General features: G+C 43.1%; 1 protein-coding gene across 1 annotated transcript; it reads right to left on the bottom strand.

Moving 5' to 3' along the window:
- Positions 1 to 180: 180 nt before the first annotated feature.
- washc4 (WASH complex subunit 4) lies at positions 181 to 22,472 on the bottom strand. The gene is made up of 30 exons (XM_071405627.1): positions 22,341 to 22,472; positions 21,568 to 21,707; positions 21,197 to 21,250; positions 20,859 to 20,924; positions 20,647 to 20,692; positions 20,502 to 20,569; positions 20,309 to 20,391; positions 19,931 to 20,077; positions 19,734 to 19,854; positions 19,223 to 19,346; positions 18,986 to 19,113; positions 16,839 to 16,999; positions 14,813 to 14,939; positions 14,589 to 14,714; positions 14,370 to 14,477; positions 14,057 to 14,203; positions 13,771 to 13,850; positions 13,484 to 13,589; positions 13,104 to 13,220; positions 8,588 to 8,756; positions 8,273 to 8,427; positions 7,502 to 7,576; positions 7,188 to 7,427; positions 6,800 to 6,975; positions 6,489 to 6,575; positions 6,229 to 6,376; positions 5,868 to 5,964; positions 5,007 to 5,203; positions 4,666 to 4,762; positions 181 to 3,273 (listed from the first exon to the last, which is right to left on the bottom strand). Exons 1-30 carry the CDS (start codon positions 22,399 to 22,401, stop codon positions 3,212 to 3,214), a joined length of 3,513 nt encoding a protein of 1,170 aa, XP_071261728.1. The 5' UTR covers positions 22,402 to 22,472; the 3' UTR covers positions 181 to 3,211.
- Between the last annotated feature and the right edge of the window lie 1,733 nt (positions 22,473 to 24,205).

The raw sequence follows: 24,205 nt of genomic DNA, 5'->3' as shown, positions 1-24,205 counted from the left end.
GAGATGTGATAATCACAAAATAGAGGATATTTCTTGAAGTCATAATTGGTTTGTGATTAGTGCCTGTGCCTAATGAGAAATTATACAAGTAAACACAACCTCAGTTAACCCAGAACTAAAATCTTGTGTAATTTGGTCAGATGGAGTGTGTTCGTGAGAGATTAGTAAACACACAATGCATTTCTTTAGAACTCTCTTTTATTACCATGACGTATCTGTAAGTATACAATACACTAATCATGGTTATTAAACACAAATGCCTTGGATTTACTACAGGTTAATCAACATAAACAAGACATTGGAATTAGGATGCCAAGCTGATGGCTGAAATGAACCAACCTGGGTATCAAACCAATCCATTGACCTACTTCTCTCTTCTACAGTTAGGATTAGGGTCACAGTTCTGCCCAAAAGTCCTTACTGACTCCAACCCTGTCACTCTCAATGGCTGCGTTTACACAGGCAGTCAAATTCAGATTTTTTTTTTCTCCACCAAATGTTTTCTTGACCAATCACATTAGATCTTTTAACACCAGATCTTTTTCAGAGCTAGTCTGATTGGTCAAAAGACACTCAGAACTGGTCCCTTAGATTTTAGCCATCACTTATAGCTACCATTTCATCAACATAGTTTTTTCTCTCTTAATAACTCATCTTCATTCAATAATAGAATCAAAGCATAATTTTGTGCATGTAGTTCAGATCAAATAATCAAGGTGGACAGACACTTGTAGGCATGACGTTGAACCAAAAACAAAGCCTGAGGGATCAACCTTGCCTACATTTCTCTATTCAATGTGCACTTATGGTCTACGGCCCTGTGTTTTCAGCTATCATCAGTGTTGTAAAGTACTTAAGTAAAAATAATTTAAAGTACTACTTACTGTAAGTTGTTTTTTTTGGGTATCTGTACTTTACTATTTATATTTTTTAATACCTTTACTTCAATACATTCCTAAACAAAATAATCTACTTTTTACTCAATACATTTTCCCTGACACCCAAAAGTATTCGTTACATTTCGAATCCTTAGCAGGACAGGAAAATTGTCCAATTCACACACTTATCAAGAGAACATCCCTGGTCATCCTTACTGCATCTGATCTGGAGGACTCACTAAACACAAATGCTTTGTTTGTAAACGATGTCTGAGTGTTGGAGTGTGTCCGACTATCCGTAAATTAAAACAAGAAAATGGTGTCATCTGGTTTGCTTAATATAAGGAATTAGAAATTATTCATAATTTTACTTTTGATACTTAAGTATATTTAAACCCAAATACTTTTAGACTATTATGCAAGTAGTATTTTACTTGGTGACTTTCACTCGAGTCATTTTCTATTAGGGTATTTTTACTAAAGTATGATGTCTGGGTACTTTTTCCAACACTGCTATCATGTAACATGACCAAGATTTGAACCTTTATTTGAAGCCTTTTACAGAAATGAGAATTACACCAAAAATAAAAACAACGGTCTGAGGATGCTGCTGCGCTCATTTACATAAAAAGAAAAGGGGACAGTTTAAAAAAAAAGGTTACAATCCAGGTCATGTGACATGATTGCCCAAAACACAGGACCCTATGACATCATGACTTGGCATGTTAAGACCCTGCTTTAACCGATGAAATACTCAGCAGACAGGGCTATCAAGAACACATATCAAAACCATATTAGCCGTACCATTGGTAGACAATAAAACAAGTCCTTTACTAACATGACAGCATGCAACAAGGAAACATAGATCTTTATGATACAGGAACCCTTTGTGTTTAAAGGAAAATATTGATTTGAACATAAAAGATTAAGTGCTTTGAGTCATAAAATGACATTGAGAACAGCTCTAAATGGACTGTAACCAAATAGTAAAGGGAGTTAGTATTTTTTCTACTCTTCATTGTAGTTATGAAGTATATTCTCAACTAGTATTTTATGTATAGAAACATACACAATATAAGTCATCATTGAACAATCAAAAAGGCACCCTGGCCTGTACTTAAAGAAAATCACAATGGCAAGGAGTGAAATCCAATAGAATTTCATATAAACATAAAATGTCTACCAAGTCATGTCTGTCTTTGAAAACATTCATGAAGTCAAATGTGATGCGCACACAACGTCATAATCTTCTATGGAGACATTACAGAGAATACAGCTACCACAACAAATCACTCTTCTATGGAGACATTACAGAGAATACAGCTACCACAACAAATCACTCTTCTATGGAGACATTACAGAGAATACAGCTACCACAACAAATCACTCTTCTCTTCTGCAAGAACATCTGATTATCCTGTGTGTTCATTCATTGTGATGCTCAACATTATAGGGACAAAGGCTATGATGTCAGCACTGCAGAAGAGGAAGCAGACATGTTAGGATTTAGACGTGAGCTTCTGCATTATGTCCAAGGACAAAAAGTGGAAAGTAACATGTACACACACATACAAATCCATCAATGTAATTGATTACATCATCATCTCCCTGATATCGGAGTCATTAATTACAGAGCTGCTGATTTTATCATATCAAAATAATCTCTGGCCTGTTGTGCCACTGGACATCTAGTCTATTCAGGCTGATTAAACAGTCTGAAGACACACCTCTGTCTCTCATTATTTATTACAACCAATTAAATGTAGTCACAGAAAATAAATAACATTTTGCCTGACATGAACTACTCATTCCCCCTAAATAAATGATAAGCAGTCCAGTTAACGCCACAAAGTAGCTAATCCATACATACAGAGAAAGAGACTGACAAAAGAGAGAAAGAGCGAGTGTTTGAGCATTTGAGAAAGAGATTATATTTTATTAACGATGAGACACCTCCATCGGGGCATAATCATGAGATGCTTCGCAGACATGGGACCAGAATCACATGAAGCAAATCATTACTAGAACCCTCTCTGCCTCTCTCACCAGAGCCTCCCAGGACCAATCCAGAGCTTAAAAGGACAAGCAGTTCAGGGGCAAAGAATGGATTTTTCTGCATCATTGTCCTGTTTTCTGCTAAGGGGGGCTTCCATGTCTCTAAGAACACACTCCAGTCTTCAACTTTCCCTCTTGTATCACAGGACATGACAGTAGTCTTCTGCCCCGTTTATCCCCACCTTGCCCTCCTCTCCATCCAGTGGAGTACCCCTGTCATCCAGATTAGTCCCAGAACTGATATTTGAACTCTGACCTAATGAACTCATGAGTGTCCCTTAGCAGTCCCTTAGAAGTTCAGAGCCATCTGTACATGTGGGCACTGCTTTGGCAGCCGCTTCTGAAAGACAGAAATAAAGACGGTCATTTTTACATAACATTATTCACCATTAGCTGATGGCATAACGTCAGCTGATCTTCCTGTAAATTGCATTGGTACTCTCTTTATAAAGCCATTATGCAAAACACAACCATCATTACATGAATAGAAAATGTATTTCTACATCTCTCCTCTACAAAATAGAAATTATTGATTGAGGAACAATCTTCTGAGGAATGTGGCTATTTGTCTTGATTGTTTTTGTACTGATCTGATTTTGATAAAATGTTGTCTTATGAATTGTGTGCGCAGGGCTCCCTGTTTAAATAAAGGTAAAATAGAAAATAAAATAAAAACACTGGTTTCCATGGAAACCAGATTGACCTCCCCCAGTGAACCCTCCTCAAAAGGTCAAATGGGAGGGGGAGCTTATATTTGTTCTGTTTCACATGTACAAGTGTGTGGTGTGAAATTTGTTTTTTTGCATATCCAACTCCCCGAGACACCCTTGGAGAGTTGGGTCATGGCTAGGAATCAACCATTATTGACAGCGACCCTGGAGCAATTAAATCAAATAAAATGGTATTTGTCACATGCGTCGAATACAACAGGTGTAGACCTTACAGTGAAACGCTTACTTACAAGCCCTTAACAAAAAATGCAGTTAAGAATAAAAAATAAAAAAAGAGATAAGAAAAACAAATAATTAAAGAGCAGCAGTAAATAACAATAGCGGGGCTATATACAGGAGGTACAGGTACAGAGTCAATGTCAATGTGCGGGGGCACCGGTGACGAGGTAATTGAGGTAATATGTACATGTAGGTAGAGTTATTAGTGACTACGCATAGATAATAACAGAGTAGCAGCAGCGTTCCGGGGAGGGGGGGGCAATGCAAATAGTCTGGGTAGCCATTTGATTAGCTGTTCAGGAGTCTTATGGCTTGGGGGTAGAAGCTATTTAGGAGCCTCTTGGACCTGGACTTCGCGCTCCGGTACCGCCTGCCGTGCGGTAGCAGAGAGAACAGTCTATGACTAGAGTGGCTGGAGTCTTTGACAATCTTTAGGGCCTTCCTCTGACACTGCCTGGTATAGAGGTCCTGGATAACAGTAACTTTGGCCCTGGTGATGTACTGGGCCGTACTCACTACCCTCTGTAGTGCCTTGGGGTCGGAGGCCGCAAACAACGAACAACAACAAAATAGCATGGTTGGTTAAGAGCTGATAACACTGCAGCCCTACCCTCCTGCGCCAAATAGGGTTAAATGCCTTGCTCAAGGGCAGATCAAACGATAGTTTGAATCCCAGAGCCGACTAAGTGAACAATCAACCTTTCGGTTCCTGGCCCAACACAAACCGCTAGGCTACCTGCTGCCCTCGGCAAGACTACCTGCCCACCCCCATGACCCCTGACCTCTGTCCTTCCTCTCCTGGGTCTCCTCGGCGGCCGTCTTGTCAGCTCTGAAGAAGATCCGAGCGCTGCTCAAGGAGAAGTGAAGCAGTTCAAACTCCTATAGGAGACAACAGAGAGGGGGCATTACTGATTGATTGGTTGGATTGATTATTTCAGTGTCAACACACAAAGCTGCCAAGCTCATATTCCCCTCCGCTCTTTTTGCAGCAGTAGGTAGGATACCCATTCCCCATAATCACTGGCCCAGGATCAGATATTGTCAAACCCCCATGATGGTCAAGGCTAGGACTTGACGTTGAATAATCTCATTCTAGATCGGAGGTCAGTGGTCAGCCATGTACCTGCAGGTAGATGTCCAGTCTCTTCTGGGTGAGGTTCATTGTCTGCAGGAGCTTCTCATCCTGACTGGTGGCCTGGACATTCTGCTCCTTCACCACAGCACTCATCTCCTTCATGTACTTCTCCCTGACTGCCTGGAACCAGTGGAGGGAGTCAAACTCCAAGTATTGGTCCAGCAGCTTAAGGATGTAGGCCACACCTGTAGCAGGAGAGTGGAGAGGAGAGGGAGGAGTAGGAGGGAGAGGGAGGTGTGGGAGGTGTAGGAAGGAGAGGGAGCGGTAGGAGGGATGGGGAGGAGAGGGGGGGTAGGAGGGAGAAAGGAGAGAGGAGAGGGAGGGGTAGGAAGGAGAGGGAGGGGTAGGAAGGAGAGGGAGGGGTAGGAGGGAGAGGGTGGAGGAGGGTATGAGGGAGGGAGGAGAAAGAGCAGAGGAGAAGAGGGGAGAGGGAGGAGAGGGAGGGGTAGGAAGGAGAGGGAGGGGTAGGAGGGAGAGGGTGGGAGGAGAAAGAGCAGAGGACAAGAGGGGAGAGGGAGGAGAGGGAGAGGTAGGAAGGAGAGGGAGGGGTAGGAAGGAGATGGGGGGATGGGGAGGAGAGGGAGGGGTAGTAGGGAGAGGGTGGAGAAGGGTATGAGGGAGGAAGGAGAAAGAGCAGAGGAGAAGAGGGGAGAGGGAGGGGTAGGAGGGAGAGGGTGGAGGAGGGTATGAGGGAGGAAGGGGAAAGAGCAGAGGAGAAGAGGAAGGGAGAGAGACGAGGTGAGAGTGAGATAACAACGATCAGTGAAAATCATCAACAGCTAATGTGAAAGTTTTATCCTATCCTACTACATACAGTGATCTGTGAAAGATCATACCACACTGACTCACCCATGGCAAAGCCATCGTCTGTGAAGGCTGCCCCTCCTTTGTTCTTCTTGTTGAGTTTCTCCTTGCAGCCGATGGAGTGCTCCACAAAATTCACCGTCTGAAGGAGAAAAGGAAAGGTTGTATAAGAGAAGGTATCTGCTGCTTCAGAACAGAAAGTTAGATGGACAGGGAGAGAGAATGAGAGATAAACAGATACACATAAAGGAGAGAAGGATATATTCCAAAAGAGAGGAGTTGACAAACTAAGAGAGAAGGATGGACAGACTGCTCAGAGATGGGTGAATGCCTGAAAGACAGAGAAGAAGTGCTCAGACATGAGTGGGTGAAAGAGATGAATAGAGAGATGCGTGAAAGGACACACCAGAGGAGGTACGATCATGTAGAAGTTTCTCAGGTGCATGTTCTTGATGCTGCGGAACTCGGGGGCGAAAACTCCCACCAGCATCTTGAAGTACTCTGTCCCCTCGGCAGAGTTACTGGTCAGATCCCCCAGCACAGAGTCCAGCAGGCTGAGAGGAAGACACATTCAGAAGAGATAAGAATACTTTAGCCCATAGAGAGCAATTGTTTTGGTTAAAGCTGTGTGAATTGAAATACATCATCAGGTGCACACAAGCATACCTGGCAGCTTTCTGGGTCTCCTCTGAAAGCCCCTCCTCCTTCACCAGCTCCTCAAAGTTCACTATATCCTCCAGGTCAGGGACAAACCTGTGAAAAACACAATACACAAGGGGGTTTATGGTTTATTACCATTTACTATTGAACTAGGTTACCCACAACCCCCTTTACAGTACTACATCTCCAAAAACAACATTACCCATAACCCTTACAGCACTAAATCTCCAAGCTTGGAACAAACCTGGGAAACACAGTGTAGAACATTCCATATCTTAAAGTGTTATAACGTACTATCAATGCCCTGTGTCTGGTACCTGATGGCGCTGCTGCAACAGTGGAGTCCTCCAGAGCGGATCATGCGAACGTAGCCCATGGCATTACCGATCTGGCTAATAAGCTGTCTAAACTGGTCCAGGTAACTCTGCCCGTCTGGGGTGATGCCAAGCTTCCTGATGCCACGGTTAAACTTCTCTGCCCTCTCAAACGGGTACTAGATCAAACATCACACAGACATACAGATATGGCAATACAGTCAGAGGACATGTCAGACCGGGAGCAACACTCCTGTTTGTTTTTAAAACCGGAGCCTTTTGTGACTAGTTCTTCTATTCCCTACAAGCTAAAGGGAAAGACCGATCATAAATGTATGACTTCACAACAGGTTTTTCCACACAACTGAAGAGGTGAAGTGAGCCCCGTTACCTTCTGGTCTGACTGGTCTTTGGTCTCCCTGAAGAAGCGGATGTCTTTGATGAGTCTGGACTTTATGTGCTCGTCGTACATGAACTGACTGAAGATGTAGAACTTCTTCCTCAGGAACTGGTAGGTGAAGTTGACCGTGGTGTTCATGATGCCCGTGCCGTGGGTGCGGATGGAGTTGGCGATGTGGCGGATGTTGATGGTGTTTAGGTGCTTGTTGTTGCTTGTCTTCTCAATGAAGATCTGAGGGACAGACAGACGGGTGAGACAGACCGGTGAGACAGACAGAACAGGTAGGAGAGAGAGACAGATCTTACCTGGTTGTTGAGGTTGTAGAGATAGCGGGATACAAACACATGGATGTTCCTCATGATCTCCAACACGTCCAGTCCCTGGACAAAGCAAAAGGACACTTAGGCCAGGATTCAATCAAATAGCGCTGTGTCGACTATTCGCCATTGTTAGATTCTGGGTTAAACTTGGAACATTGTTATACTCAGCAGTGTAGTATCTGACGAGTGAAAGAGAGTGGTTTTTACATCAGAAGTTAATGGTTATCTGTAGGAGCCAGATGGCTTTGGAATGTGTTGGGTGGACGGGAGGAAGTCACAGGTTTGCTATAGAGGATACGGGTGGAGATCTTTGGATAAGGCATCAAGGGGGTTGAGGTCAGGTCAGATCCCCTTAAGGGAGAAACAATGGTTTATTACCCTATCACTTTGTCTTCCTGTCGAACCATAAAATATGTAAGGATTGGAGAGGAGAAGTGCCTAAATAGGAGGAATATACTTGTTTTGATGGAAACATGTTTTGTCTGAATGCAGCTGTATTGACCCTATGGGAAGATTTAAACTTGGTTAAGCTTTCATAATGTCCGTTGAGTGTTTTAGAACCTAAAACCATTTAAAAGGTAATTTCCGATTGAGCCGACATAGCCTAGGTAGCTTTTACCATGAATACAGTCTCCGGCGAATGCGTTAAAAAGGTGCATAGCCGGAAAAGCCGCTCGGATTGAATCCTGGCCTCAGCAGACTTCATCGACTGACTGACACACACACACCGCACACACTACACACACACACACACACCTGTTCTAGGGTCTGGCTGGGTAGATGTGCCTCTGTCATCATGAGTCCGTAGCGCTGTGTTGCCAGGTTCCTCATCTCGCTGTAGGTGGCCCAGTCATGCAGAGCCACTGTGGTTAGGTTATAGAACGTCTTATCCAGGTAGTGAGTCACGTAGGCTGTGAGGACGACACACACACGGTGAGACATACTCTGAGACAAAGACACACAAATATGCATAGAATAGACTGAACACACATCTTGGTAAAGGACTTGCAAAACCCCGCACACACCACAGTGCTGTATCCCAGGGGCCCATCCAGTGCAGTGCGTAGCTACCTTTAATGTGTATGAAGCGGTTGAAGAAGCGGATGGGTTTGAGGTAGAAGAAGTGGGCCATGTCCTTCATGCCCACCTTGAAGGGGTTCCTGTCGTCCAGCTTCAGGTGTGTGTGGACAGACAGACGCAGGTCCTTCTCTATCTCTTTACACAGCTTGTCCAACAGATGCTGAGAGGAGAAAGGGATGGAGGTGGAGGGTGAGATTTATACAGGGAATAGATATACAGGACAAGTTTGGACACACCCACTCATTTAAGGGTATTTCTTTATTTTTACAATTTTCTACATTGTATAATAATAGTGAAGACATCAAAACTATGAAATACCACATATGGAATCATTTAGTAACCAAAAAATCAAAACAAATCAAAATATATTTTATATTATTCAAAGAAGCCACACTTTGCCTTGATGACAGCTTTCCACCATCAAGCAACTATGATGAAACTGGCTCTCATGAGGACCGCCACAGGAAAGGAAAACCCAGAGTTACCTCTGCTGCAGAGGATACGTTCATTAGAATAACTGCACCTCAGATTGCAGCCCAAATAAATGCTTCACAGAGTTCAAGTAACAGGCACATATCAATATCAACATCAACTGTTCAGAGGAGACTGTGAATCAGGGCTTCATGGTCGAATTCCTGCAAAGAAAGCACTACTAAAGGACACCGATAAGAAGAAGAGACTTGCTTGGGCCAAGAAACACGACCAATGGACATTGGACCTTTGGAAATCTGTTCTTTGGTCTGATGAGTCCAAATTTGCGATTTTTGGTTCCAACTGCTGTGTCTTTGTGAGATGCAGAGTAGGTGAACGGATGATCTCCGCATGTGTGGTTCCCACCGTGAAGCATGGAGGAGGTGTGACGGTGTGGTGGTGCTTTGCTGGTGACAATGTATGTGATTTATTTAGAATTCAAGGCACACTTAACCAGCATGGCTACCACAGCATTCTGCAGCGATACGCCATCCCATCTGGATTGCGCTTAGTGGGACTATCATTTGTTTTCAGCAGGATAATGACCCAAAACACACCTCCAGGCTGTGTAAGGGCAATTTGACCAAAGAGAGTGACTGAGTGCTCCACAATCACCCAACCTCAACCCAATTGAGATGGTTTGGGATGAGTTGGACCGCAGAGTGAAGGAAAAGCAGCCAACAAGTGCCCAGCATATATGAGCACTCCTTCAATACTGTTGGAAAAGCATTCCAGGTGACTACCTCATGAAGCTGGTTGAGAGAATGCCAAGAGTGTGCAAAGCTGTCATCAAGGCAAAGGGTGGCTACTTTGAAGAATCTCAAATATAAACTATATTTTGATTTGTTTAACACCTTTTTTTGGTTTCTACATGATTCATGTGTTATTTCATAGTTTTGATGTCTTCACTATTATTCTACAATGCATAAAATAGTAAAAAGAAAGAAAAACAGGAATGAGTAGGTGTGTCCAAACTTTTGACTGGTACTGTATAATTAATTAATTAATATATATACAGTGGCAAGAGAAAGTATGTGATCCCTTTGGAATTACCTGGATTTCTGCATAAATTGGCCATAACATTTTATCTGATCTTCATCTAAGTCACAACAATAGGCAAACACAGTGTGCTTAAACTAATAAAACAAATTATTGTATTTTTCTTGTCTATATTGAATACATCATTTAAACATTCACAGTGCAGGTTGGAAAGACCCCCAGGCTAATGACTTCTCCAAAAGGTAATTGGTGTCAGTAGTCAACTAACCTGGAGGTCCAATCAATGAGACGAGATTGGAGATGTTGGCTAGAGCTGCCCTGCCCTATAAAAAAAACTAGCAAAATTGGAATTTGAGTTTGTCTGATGTGAACCATGCCTCGAACAAAAGAGATCTCAGAAGACCTAAGATGAAGAATTGTTGACTTGCAAAAAGCTGGAAAAGGTTACAAAAGTATCTCTAAAAGCCTTGATGTTCATCAGTCCATGGTAAGACATATTGTAATATAAATGGAGAAAGTTCAACACTGTTGCTACTCTCCCTAGGAGTGGCCGTCCTGCAAAGATGACAGCAAGAGCACAATGCTCAATGAGGTAAAGACGAATCCTAGTGTCAGCTAAAGACTTACAGAAATCTCTGGAAGATGGAAACATCTCTTTTGGCGAGTCTACGATATGTAGAACATTAAACAAGAATGGTGTTCATGGGAGGACACCACAGAAGAAGCCACTGATGTACAAAAAAAGGCACAGCACAGCACACCAACATCAAAACCTCATCCCAACTGTAAAGTATGGTGGAGGGAGATTCATGGTTTGGAGCTGCTTTGCTGCCTCAGGGCCTGGACAGCTTGCTATCATTGACGGAAAAATGAATTCTGAAGTTTATCAAGACATTTTGCAGGAGAATGTAAGGCTCTCTGTCGGTGAATTGAAGCAACCCGATTGAGATGCTGTGGCATGACCTCGAGAGCGGTTCACACCAGACATCCCAAGAATATTGCTGAACTGAAACAGTTTTGTAAAGAGGACTGGTCCAAAATTCCTCCTGACCGTTGTGCAGGTCTGTTCTGTAACTACAGAAAACGTTTGGATGAGGTTATTGCTGCCAAAGGAGGGTCAACCAGTTATTAAATCCAAGGGTTCACATACTTTTCCACCCTGCACTGTGAATGTTTACACAGTGTGTTCAATGAAGACATGAAAACGTATAATTGTTTGTGTGTTATTAGTTTAAGCACTGTGTTTGTCTATTGTTGTGACTTAGATGAAGATCAGATCACATTTTATGCAGAAATCCAGGTAATTCCAAAGGGTTCACATACACAGTGGCAAGACAAATTGTGTGTGTGTGTATGTACAGTGGGGCAAAAAAGTATTTAGCCACCAACTGTGCAAGTTCTCCCACTTAAAAAGATGAGAGAGGCCTGTAATTTTCATCATAGGTACACTTCAACTATGACAGACAAAATTAGAAAGAAAATTCCAGAAAATCACATTGTAGGATTTTTAATGAATTTATTTGCAAATTATGGTGGAAAATAAGTATTTGGTCAATAACAAAAGTTTCTCAATACTTTGTTATATATCCTTTGTTGGCAATGACATAGGTCAAACATTTTCTGTAAGTCTTCACAAGGTTTTCACACACTGTTGCTGGTATTTTGGCCCATTCCTCCATGCAGATCTCCTCTAGAGCAGTGATGTTTTGGGGCTGTTGCTGGGCAACACAGACTTTCAACTCCCTCCAAAGATTTTCTATGGGGTTGAGATCTGGAGACTGGCTAGGCCACTCCAGGACCTTGAAATGCTTCTTACGAAGCCACTCCTTCGTTGCCCGGGCGGTGTGTTTGGGATCATTGTCATGCTGAAAGACCCAAGCCACGTTTCATCTTCAATGCCCTTGCTGATGGAAGGAGGTTTTCACTCAAAATCTCACGATACATGGCCCCATTCATTCTTTCCTTTACACGGATCAGTCGTCCTGGTCCCTTTGCAGAAAAACAGCCCCAAAGCATGATGTTTCCACCCCCATGCTTCACAGTAGGTATGGTGTTCTTTGGATGCAACTCAGCATTCTTTGTCCTCCAAACACGACGAGTTGAGTTTTTACCAAAAAAGTTCTATTTTGGTTTCATCTGACATTCTCCCAATCTTCTTCTGGATCATCCAAATGCTCTCTAGCAAACTTCAGACGGGCCTGGACATGTACTGGCTTAAGCAGGGGGACACGTCTGGCATTGCAGGATTTGAGTCCCTGGCGGCGTAGTGTGTTACTGATGGTAGGCTTTGTTACTTTGGTCCCAGCTCTCTGCAGGTCATTCACTAGGTCCCCCCGTGTGGTTCTGGGATTTTTGCTCACCGTTCTTGTGATCATTTTGACCCCACGGGGTGAGATCTTGCGTGGAGCCCCAGATCGAGGGAGATTATCAGTGGTCTTATCAGTCTTCCATTTCCTAATAATTGCTCCCACAGTTGATTTCTTCAAACCAAGCTGCTTACCTATTGCAGATTCAGTCTTCCCAGCCTGGTGCAGGTCTACAATTTTGTTTCTGGTGTCCTTTGACAGCTCTTTGGTCTTGGCCATAGTGGAGTTTGGAGTGTGACTGTTTGAGGTTGTGGACAGGTGTCTTTTATACTGATAACAAGTTCAAACAGGTGCCATTAATACAGGTAACGAGTGGAGGACAGAGGAGCCTCTTAAAGGAGAAGTTACAGGTCTGTGAGAGCCAGAAATCTTGCTTGTTTGTAGGTGACCAAATACTTATTTTCCACCATAATTTGCAAATAAATTAATTAGAAATCCTACAATGTGATTTTCTGGATTTTTTTTCCTCATTTCGTCTGTCATAGTTGAAGTGTACCTATGATGAAAATTACAGGCCTCTCTCATCTTTTTAAGTGGGAGAACTTGCACAATTGGTGGCTGACTAAATACTTTTTTGCCCCACTGTATATATATATTTTTTTAAAGCTACCCTAAGCAACCCCATCTCACCTCTCCTCTCAGCTGCTTCTCCCTCCCTCTTCCCTCCTCACCTCATTGAACACCTCCATGATCTCTGTGTCGTAGCTCTCCAGTAGCTGGTCACATGACTCCATGTGTTTGGCGTGAAGCATGGTGGGTACGCTGTCCCTCAGGGCGCTGAACATGTACTGCACGAGCCAATCATAAACAGTCACGGGTAGGAGTGACAGCAGGACCGGTGAAACATATCCAACGACCAGGACAAGGGACAGCCAAGGGGACCAATCAATGCATCAAAAGCGACAACAGGAACCAATGAGAAGCAGAACAGCGAGCTACATATTGGTAGAGAAGTGCTGGCAGTTGATCATGTTTATGGATAGTATGTTATGAAAGTGAGAGTAAGGATATCGCTTGAAGCTGAGAGAATAGAGGTGTGTTCAGTGCTTACATGTATCCGTGCAGCATCTACAGCGTGGTCATACACATCATCCAGATATATGGGAAATACAGCTCTGTGCCAGTACAGGAAACTACAGTCACACTGGACCTTCACCCTGATCAGAGAACAGTGATATATTACATACCGGTACATTACATTCATATACTTACATTTATCAAAAAATGTAGGTTTCAGGTGTTTTTCCTGGGTTTTTAGTTTGCTTAAATAGAACTGAAGACTTGTGTTAGGTCCTATAGCTAATGCCTAGGCTTTACCGGGCAGTGTGTTCCCCTCACCTCTCCTTGAGCTCACTGATCAGGTCCAGCTTCTTTAGCACCAACTGCAGCGGGAGCAGCTCCTCGTCTTTGAAGGTTTTCTTGAAGAATTTGTAGGAAGTTACCATCGCAACATAACCTTCAGTTCACGTAAATATTTTCACCAAATTCCCAGTTGAACGATTCCTGGATTTTCTGCTTATTCCCTCCTGATTCTAGGAATATTCCAACTGGGATTCTTGGAAAACCTGGAAAATTACCAGAATTTTGCAACCCTAGGCAGAAGAAACTTGAATAATGGTCATACCATCTGTGTTCCCACACTGAGGGCCAGGGAGACCACTAGGCGGCGCTCTTTAGTGCTGGGCCCATTGAGAGCGTTCTCTGCCATCACCAGAGAGGACAGCACATCCAGACGCTGCTCGCTGTACTTCTTGTCAGAGATCACCCTTTTCTACGGAAAGAAACATATTCAAACTGATGGGAAAAATTATAGAAATGTGTTTCTTTGTCAGATGTGAATATGAGGTGTATAAATGTTGCATTTCTGTAATCCCCTGGGTGTAAATTGAATTTCCCTACACAAAAAAGATACTGAATTGAGATGAGAGTAGTGTTACCTTAGCGGTGCCAATGGAGTTGAGGGCCTGGGACTGCAGGTGCTGGGTTATGTGGGAGACAGAGTCAGCCACCACCATGGACCGCCTGTGGAACGTGTGCTCCACTGCCTGACCAGGGAGGAAGTGACATCACACCTCTTTAAACAGCTGTGTTTGATACATTCACAATGTTTTATCTACAATTATTTATCATAATGCACAACAAATTAGCACACACACCTTGAGCAGCTCGACCAGTCTGCAGAGGGCTTTGACGGAGGCCTTGGTCATGGGTCTCTGCATGGACATGTACAGGTTCATGGTAGTCTTAATGATGGTGCCGATACTGTAGGCATACAGGATACCCTGCAGGGGAGACATGGAAAATAATATATGACATAAAATCATCCCCCTGGTACGTTTGAGCAGTTTCTGAAAGGTTAGTTAATAAAGTCAGTCCACACCTGCACAAAGACGTTACACCTGCTACTGAGGTCCTCTGACAGCTTGTCGTTGCGCTGCTCCTTCGACGAGATGGCCTCCATTTTCATCATCCAGGATGTCACAAACACATAGTAAGACTGAACATCCCTGACAGGGAGAGATAAATCATACATGTACGTTACCAGTTAAAAGTAACTAATTCAAGGGTTTTTCTTTATTTTACTATTTTCTACATTGTAGAATAAAAGTGAAAACATCAAAACTATGAAATAACACATATGGAATTAGGAAGTAACCAATTTTTTTTTATATATATATAAAATAAAACGTGTTCAACAAATCAAAATATATTTCATATTTTTGATTCTTCAAAGAAGCCACCCTTTGCCTTGACAGCTTTGCACACTCTTGGCATTCTCTCAACCAGCTTCATGAGGTAGTCACCTCGAATGCTTTTCCAACAGTCTTGAAGTAGTTCCCACATATGCTGAGCACTTGTTGGCTGCTTTTCCTTCACTCTGCGGTCCAACTCATCCCAAACCATCTCAATTGGGTTGAGGTCGGGTGATTGTGGAGGCCAGGTCATCTGATGCAGCTCTCCATCACTCTCCTTCTTGTTCAAATAGCCCTTACACAGTCTGGAGGTTTGTGTTGGGTCATTGTCCTGTAGAAAAACAAATGATCGTCCCACTAAGCGCAAACCAGATGGGATGGCGTATTACTGCAGAATGCTGTGGTAGCCATGCTGGTTAAGTGTGCCTTCAATTCTAAATAAATCACAGACACTCACCAGCAAAGCACCCCAAGACCATCACACCTCCTCCTCCATGCTTCACGGTGGGAACCACACATGCAGAGATCATCCATTCACCTACTCTGCGTCTCACAAAGACACGGCGTTTGGAACCAAAAATCTCAAATTTGGACTCATCAGACCAAAGGACAGATTTCCTGCGATCTAATGTCCATTGCTCGTGTTTCTTAGCCCAAGCAAGTCTATTCTTATCATTTGTGTCCTTTAGAAGTGGTTTCTTTGCAGTAATTCGACCATGAAGCCCTGATTCACACGGTCTCCTCTGAACAGTTGATGTTGATATTGATATGTGTCTGTTACTTGAACTCTGTGAAGCATTATTTGGGCTGCAATCTGATGTGCAGTTAATTTCCGATTTCTGAGGCTGGTAACTCTAATGAACTTGTCCTCTGCAGCAAATCAAACTTTATTTGTCACGTGCGCTGAACACAACAAGTGTAGACCTTACCGTGAAATGCTTACTTACAAGCCCTTAACCAACAGTACAGTTCAAGAAAGAAGGTAACTCAAGCACAGGTAACTCTGGGACTTCCTTTTCTGTGGCGCTCCTCATGAGAGCCAGTTTCATCATAGGGCTTGATGGTTTTTGCGACTGCACTTGAAGAAACTTTCAAAGTTCTTGAAATTTTCCGGATTGACTGACCTTCATGTCTTTAAGTAATGATGGACTGTCATTTCTCTTTGCTTATTTGAGCAGTTCTTGCCATGGACTTGGTCTTTTACCAAATAGGACTATCTTCTGTATACCACCCCTACCTTGTCACAACACAACTGATTGGCTCAAATGCATTAAGGAAAGAAATTCCACAAATGTACTTTTAACAAGGCACACCTGTTAATTGAAATGCATTACAGGTGACTACCTCATGAAGCTGGATGAGAGAATGCCAAGAGTGTGCAAAGCTGTCATCAAGGAAAAGGGTGGCTACTTTGAAGAATTTCACATATAAAAAAAGATTTCGATTTGTTTAAAACTTTTTTTGGTTACTACATGATTCCGTATGTGTTACTTCATAGTTTTGATGTCTTCACTATTATTCCACGATGTAGAAATTAGACAAAATAAAGAAAACCCTGGAATGAGTAGGTGTGTTTAAACTTTTGACTGGTACTGTATATGTTAACTCAGAAGACACAGGAAACAAACTATGACTCCCCTCATGCTCAACTGTAATCCAGGGGTTAAAGCAAAACAAATCGTGTAAATGTGATGGATTGACTGATGGACCTACTTGGTGAGAGTCTGTGCTCTCTGCTGCAGATATGCGTCTCTCTGTGCTCTAACGCTCTGAACACTTTTCTTGTCCATAAGCTTGGCTGCTGCCGGGACCTTGGCCATGAGGAAGGTGTCAGGGAACCAGATGATGTTAGACGTCAGAGTCACTGCAGGCACCTGGGGGGAGAGGAGAAGGGAGAGGGATGGAGAAGGGAGAGAGGAGGAGAAGGGAAAGAGGAGGAGAAGGGAAAGAGGAGGAGAAGGGAAAGAGGGAGAGGATGAGAAGGGAGAGAGGGGGAGGATGAGAAATGAAAGAGAGGGAGAGGATGAGAAATGAAAGAGAGGGAGAGGATGAGAAGGGAGCGAGAGGGAGAGAAGGGAGCGAGAGGGAGAGAAGGGAGCGAGAGGGAGAGAAGGGAGCGAGAGGGAGAGAAGGGAACGAGAGAAGGGAGCGAGAGGGAGAGAAGGGAGCGAGAGGGAGAGAAGGGAGCGAGAGAAGGGAGCGAGAGGATGAGAAGGGAGAGAGAAAATATGTGAGAGGGAGATAAAGGGGAGAGGATTGAGAAGGGATAAACCACCGCACTCCCACAACATAAATATACTAAACAAAAATAAAACACAACATGCAACAATTTCAAAGGTTTTACTGAGTTACAGTTCATATAAGGAAATAAGTTAATATAAGTAAATTCATTAGGCCCTAGTCTATGGATTTCACATGACTGTGAATACAGATATGGATCAGAAAACCAGTCCAGGCTGTTGATTGTGGCCTGTGGAATGTTGTCCCACTCCTCTTCAATGGCTGTGCGAAGTTGCTGGATATTGGCGGGAACTGGAACACTCTGTCGTACATGTCGATCCAGAGCATCCCAAGCATGGTCAATGGGTAACATGTCTGGTGAGTATGCAGGCCATGGAAGAACTGGGACATTTTCAGCTTCCAGGAATTATGTAAAGATCCTTGCGACATGGGGCTGTGCATTATCATGCTGAAACATAAGGTGATAGCGGCGGATGACTGGCACAACAATGGGCCTCAGGATCTCGACACGGTATATCTATGCATTCAAATGGCCCCAGATAAAATGCAATTGTGTTCGTTGTCCGTAGCTTATGCCTGCCCATACCATAACCCCACCGACTCCATGGGGCACTCTGTTCACAACGTTGACATCAGGAAACCGCTCGCCCACACGACTCCGTACACACTGTCTGCCATCTGTGAAGATGCACACTTCTCCAGTGTGCCAGTGGCCATCAAAGGTGAGCATTTGCCCACTGAACGTTATGACGCCGAACTGTAGTCAGGTCAAGACTCTGGTGAGGACAACGAGCATGCAGATGAGCTTCCCTGAGACGTTTTCTGTGCAGAAATTCTTCGGATGTGCAAACCCACAGTTCAGCTGTCTGGGTGGCTCGACCAACCCGCAGGCGAAGAAGCCGGATGTGGAGGTCCTGGGCTGGCGTAGTTTCACAGTCTGCAGTTGTGAATGTAATGTAAATGTAACCTTTATTTAACAAGACAAGTCAGTTAACAACAAATTATTATTTACAATGATGGCCTACCAGGGAACGGTGGGTTAACTGCCTTGTTCAGGGGCAGAACGACAGATTTTACCATGTCAGTTCGGGGAATCGATCCAGCAACCTTTCGGTTCCTGGCCCAACGCTCTAACCACTAGGCTACCTGCCGCGACATTCCTGCAGTCAGCATACCAATTACACACTCCCTCAAAACTTGAGACATTTGTGGCAAAATGTCAAATTGTCTTTTTATTGTGCCCAGCACAAGGTGCACCTGTATAACAATCAAGCTGTTTAATCAGCTTCTTGATATGCCACACCGGCCAGGTGGATAGATTATCTTGGCAAAAGAGAAATGCTCACCAACAGGGATGTAAACAAATTTGTGCAGAATAATTTGAGAGAAATAAGCTTTTTGTGCATATGGAACAGTTCTAGGATATTTTACATCAGCTCATGAAACATGGGACCAACACTTTAAATGTTGCATTTATATTTTAGTTCAGTGTAGAAAGAGGGGGAATCTAATCGCAACTACTATGATGGGTTGCTAATATGTCTATGTTGCGTTTATATTTTTGTTCAATGTATGTTCACACACAAATACAACTACAGAACCTGAAGTCAAACACACACCTTTTTGCAGATGTCTAGCAGGGCTTTGTAGAGCTTCTTGTCGACAGTTCTGAAGATGTGAAAGTGAAGAACGTAAAGTCCACAGACCCCAGCATACTTATCCCTCTGGTCTATCTCTGAGGGCTCACCTAAAACAGACCCCAGATACACAAACTAACTAAATATACACATCAGATTTCAAGCTTCATTTTCTGTCCAGTAAACAACGCTGAAATGTGTTGGACCAAAGAGACTGACCGATCTTTGACTCCACGTTGGTGAATATGGTGCGGATGTTGAGGGCAAACTCTTCAGCGAAGGCACTGTTTTTAGAGACTGACACTCCCTCTCCTGGGTCGTCAAACCTCTGCTCCACACACGCCTGGCCAACACACACAGACAGATGGGTGAGTTCAGGAGTAGTAGTAGTACCCCCTTTCAGCAAGGTGTTCAGAAACAAAATCTGAAACCTTCATGCATATTCAAAGTAAATTTTATTTGTCACATGCACCGAATACAACCGGTGTAGACCTTACAGTGAAATGCGTACTTACAAGCCCTTAACCAACAATGCAGTTTAAAGAAAAATAGGTATTAAGTAAAAATAGCAGTAGCGAGGCTATATACAAGGGGTACCGGTACAGAGTCAATGTGCGGGGGCACAGGTTAGTCAAGGTAATATGTACATGTAGGCATATTGAATGAGACCCAAGTCACCTTTACCAGGAAGTGATGTCACCAACATGAAACCACTGAAGGGCGTACCCACCTGGAATATCATGCCGTCTAGCAGCTGTCCCTCTAGCTTCAAAAGCAGCTTCTCAAACGGCTTCAGCTTCTCCTCTGGGATGGCAAACTTCCCAGGGTTATGATGCACTGACTTCAGTAACCTAGGAAGGAAGAGAGACTAAATAAATATATCTCCTTTATCTTTCTGTATATCATCATGCATCTGTGTGTTTGTACCTCTTGTACATCTTCCAGTGGTCTTTCAGGGTGCCGTGATTCTCCATGATCTCATCCAGAGTGAGCAGAACCACCAACAGCTCCCCCAGGTGCTCATACACTGTCTGAAAATGAACTCCGGACGACTCAATGATTTTTGTGACTCCCCTGAAAGATCAATAACAGTAAAAAATAAAGCTCCAGTAAATGTGTGTGTCTGCATGGGGGTGCATGTGTGTGTGTGTGTGTGTGTCTGCATGGGTGAGTGTGTGAGTGTCTGCATGGGTAAGTGTGTATGTGCGCGTGTGTCTGTATGGGGGTGCATATGTACTTGTCCAGTGGCTGGCCAGCGCACACATGATATTTGGTTCTGGGTGCCAAGATGAGTCCATGTCTTACTTGTTGCTGTTGTAGAGCGCCGCCAGCTGATGGACAACGTTGACCACCACCTCAAAGCACCGCGACACAAAACAGGACAGCTCCTACAGCGGAGAATGAGGAAAAGAAATTGAGAGATAAAGGGAGGGACATTCCTAGAACTACAATAAGTCTCCCCTGGGTAATTCCTCAGTTTTACTCTCTCACTACTGACCTGAAAGAAGGAGATGAACCGGCCCATCTGAACCTGTGACTCTCCTTCAACCACACAGCTGTCTGACACTGGAACACACACACACAGTTAGATAGACAAAAAATAACAATAATTCAATAAAGCTACATAGATCACAGATGATTACCTCCTTCACCATAGTACAGCAAGCCGTTGTAAAACTTGATTTCCCCCTACAGAGGGAGACAAAGGCATATACAATACAGTAAGTTGTATACATCAAAAACTGTTGCAATGACTCGCTGCCATTCCTGAAATAGTTACATGTGCAAACAACACACACAGTGTGCAATTAAAGTTGAACAAGACCTTTTATCAATGAAGAAACATCAAGCTTACCTCATACTTCAGCTTTTTAACCTCACTGCAGAGGGCTGCATACACTGTAATGACTTTGTTCAGAACCTGTGGAGAGCAAAGACCAAAGGAATATCAACTGCACACTTGTACATTTGAGTTGCAATCTTAGACCCGTTCCCTTCTTAGTAAAATTGCAAGACTTCATTATGATCTCTTGGATCACAGCCAGCAAATTCATAGCATTGTGCTGCTAGGGATTTACAATACTCCCCTAACAAAATAACATACATGAAACAAATATATTTCTGGCTTAATTAACTATTATTACAGTTTCATAATTCAAATGTCTGAGGAAGGTTTATCTTGGCTTCATTTACCTTGTTGTCAGTTTTAATCAGTTCCAACAACGAGGACTGTTCATATGGGAGAAGCTGAAAGAGGAAGAGGATCGAAAAATTGTTTTGTTTCATGTCCCCATAGAATCCACATAGAAGAATGGAGAATGGACAGTCCAATCAAAATCCATGCTCTATGATTTATCGATAGAGCTGTCTGTTCTATTCATTCTATTATGGAGATCACCATCACTGAAGGTCACTTAATTCTCAGTCAACATGATCCCCAAGTCATGACACTGACTGCAGCCAAAACACGAGCACTGGAAAACTGGCCCAGATTCAGTTCCAGCAGGACAATGTCTCTGGAAAGTTAACCTGAGTGAATGTCAGGATGAGAGAGGGAGAGATACCTTCAGGGCTATGGGGTCCAAGGTGAAGTCCCACACGTCTCCTATGGAGTCGTCGAGAGCGTCCTCAATGCCTTTCAGCTGAGAGGTGTACTCCTCCAGAAACTTCCCATAGTTCTTCTGCTGCACCTCCGTATGGATCTCTGGAGGGACAAACAGACAATACATGATCATTAGCAGCACAGAAATGTAAATCCGGAAGAAAGAGGATACACGTTTGGATGCATTAGCTTTTAAGTTACAGCACTACTGTGATGCCTGTACTGTAGCCTCCTGTCAATCATATGAATGAATTGCTAGCTGATGCGGAGTTGAGAGTTATGTGTCTAAGTTAGCTAGCTACGTGGCTAACAGAATTGGTCGTCGCTTTTTTAATGGGTCAAACGTGCACTGTATCTTTCCTGAAAATCTAGCTGTGTGAGGCAATGGTTACCTAGATAATGAATTCAACATGACAGCCATGACGGCCTGTTGCTGGCCAGTATTGTGCAACAACAACACTAGGATTAACAAGACGTTTAAACCAACCATCGCAAAATATAATAAATTAGCTAGCTAACTTCTGACATTTGACAGGCGCTTTAACATTATCGTCTGGTAAGAAAAAAAAACCCATTGCGGCTCAGGCAAAGCGAAGCTGGGCCAGACAACTTGCTAACGTAGATCACTAGCCACTCAAGCTAATTTGCCTGGCTTCAAGCCCATGAGAATTTCACCGGCAAGCAAATCATACTTTTCTATCCGGATAGTTAAAAAGCTAACTAAAAGTTACTTACTCGTAGACCCATCATCAAATCGATCGAATTCCCAGTCAGGAGAAATCGCTTCCACCGCCATCGCAGTGCGATTGCTCCACTGATGTTAGCGGTAACCGTTGGAGAAAGTGAACGTGAATCCCATGATTTGCCCCATGACTTCAGGGTGTTTATGGGTAATGTAGTTTTTACAAAATACTGTACAGGCGCTCAGTTTCTAAACCTGTACTGTCTTTGGTACAGGTGTGTTGGGGATACTACTCAAATTGATATACACTGTGGTTTATCATGGGCAATTACATATCCATACAACAATGAGAAATATGTTTTTTCCCCCTAAATGTATATAGCCTATTTTATTGTGTCACGATCATACTTATTATTTAACACAATGGTATGAGAATATTAGGCCTACCAAAGATCCGTAGCCCCGGAGCGGTGGATGGGTAAAATCACTGGGGAAGCCAAGCCAAGTCAGTGAAAAAGCCATACTACAACCTATGTTGTGATATTTGCGTTGTTTGCTCTATAACCCATTTGTTCATACTCCACGTGATATACAATAAGGCTGTGACAACAAAAAGGCAGGTGTCTACTAAGCTATATGGAATTGTTTTAACAAGGTCATACCAAGGATCATTTAGCTATTTAATAATTTTTTATTATTTGATGAAACATTGAATTTGGCCTTACTGCTATTAGCCCATACAAACACATTGAATAACAGATTCACTACATGGAACAACAGATAGTCCCCCCAACAAATCGAATATTTATTTACATGTATTTAACCCTCCTGTTGTGTTCTGGTCGAATTGGACCAACTTACAAGTTTTCTCTCTGAATAAATGGGTGAGACTACAATTACTGTATAAAATGTACACGTGCATGTGTGTTTGAGCACACACACACACCTCACTCCCCTTCTTGGCTTCCATGACAACCCCCACGGGAACCTTTCCCCAATAGAATCTTTCCCCCACGGGAACCACACCTGTTGGCATTCTCACAAACAATCACAACATTGTTTCAATAATATATAGAACTTTTCTCACAGCTCTGGTAAATCAAGCTTTTTTGAGTTCTTGCTCACAATTCATTCTGTGGCAGCACAATGACCAAACGATATACTGTATGTGAGGCTCTTGATCATATCTTTGATCATGACACTGGTGAGGAGGAGAGAAGCCAGGAAACTGACAGTGAAGATGCTTTTCTCACAGCTCTGGTATACTCAAAAACGAGACATATGAGCTCAGGTCAATGAGGCCTACAGGCCATAAATAGCAAATAGAAGTTCAAAACGTGTAATGTTCACAAGAACTTAAGTTGATAAAAAGATCTAACACAACATTAGGTGATAATATATGTATTATTATGGATATATAATCAGCTATAATAGGGCGGTCATTTTGGACCGGGAACACAAAATTAATTAACATGAAACTAACACAACAGGAGTGTTAAATCTTTATTTTTGGCACTAAACTATCTCCATATATACTCCCATTAATTTTTTTAACTGGTATAGGGGAACCTTCAGACATGTCTTCTGGGGCATCCTAGAGCAAAACAACTGACACGTAGATGTTCGTGAGAGACTCATCTTTCCAGAGACACGTACAAACTAATAGTTTGTAGGCCAATCCGTTGGAATACTTCAGACGTTTTAGTGAGAAGACCGATTTGATTTTGGCTCAAGGTCTGACACTGCTCTAGCTCTGCCACCTTTCACCCCAGGTGCGGAAGTGCAACATCGGCGGATGCGGTGTATTGAGACGCATCAATCTCTATTTTAAATTGACGGATTCTGATGTGGATTTTTTTATTATGCAAATTACATTTCTGCGGGGCCACGGAAATCGACTCCAAGGGGATTTATTATT

Source organism: Salvelinus alpinus, chromosome 6 (genome assembly GCF_045679555.1).
Source record: "Salvelinus alpinus chromosome 6, SLU_Salpinus.1, whole genome shotgun sequence".
Taxonomy (NCBI): Eukaryota; Metazoa; Chordata; class Actinopteri; order Salmoniformes; family Salmonidae; genus Salvelinus; species Salvelinus alpinus.
The sequence above is the reverse complement of the archived record's forward strand: the minus strand, read 5'-3'. Positions and strand labels throughout refer to the sequence as shown.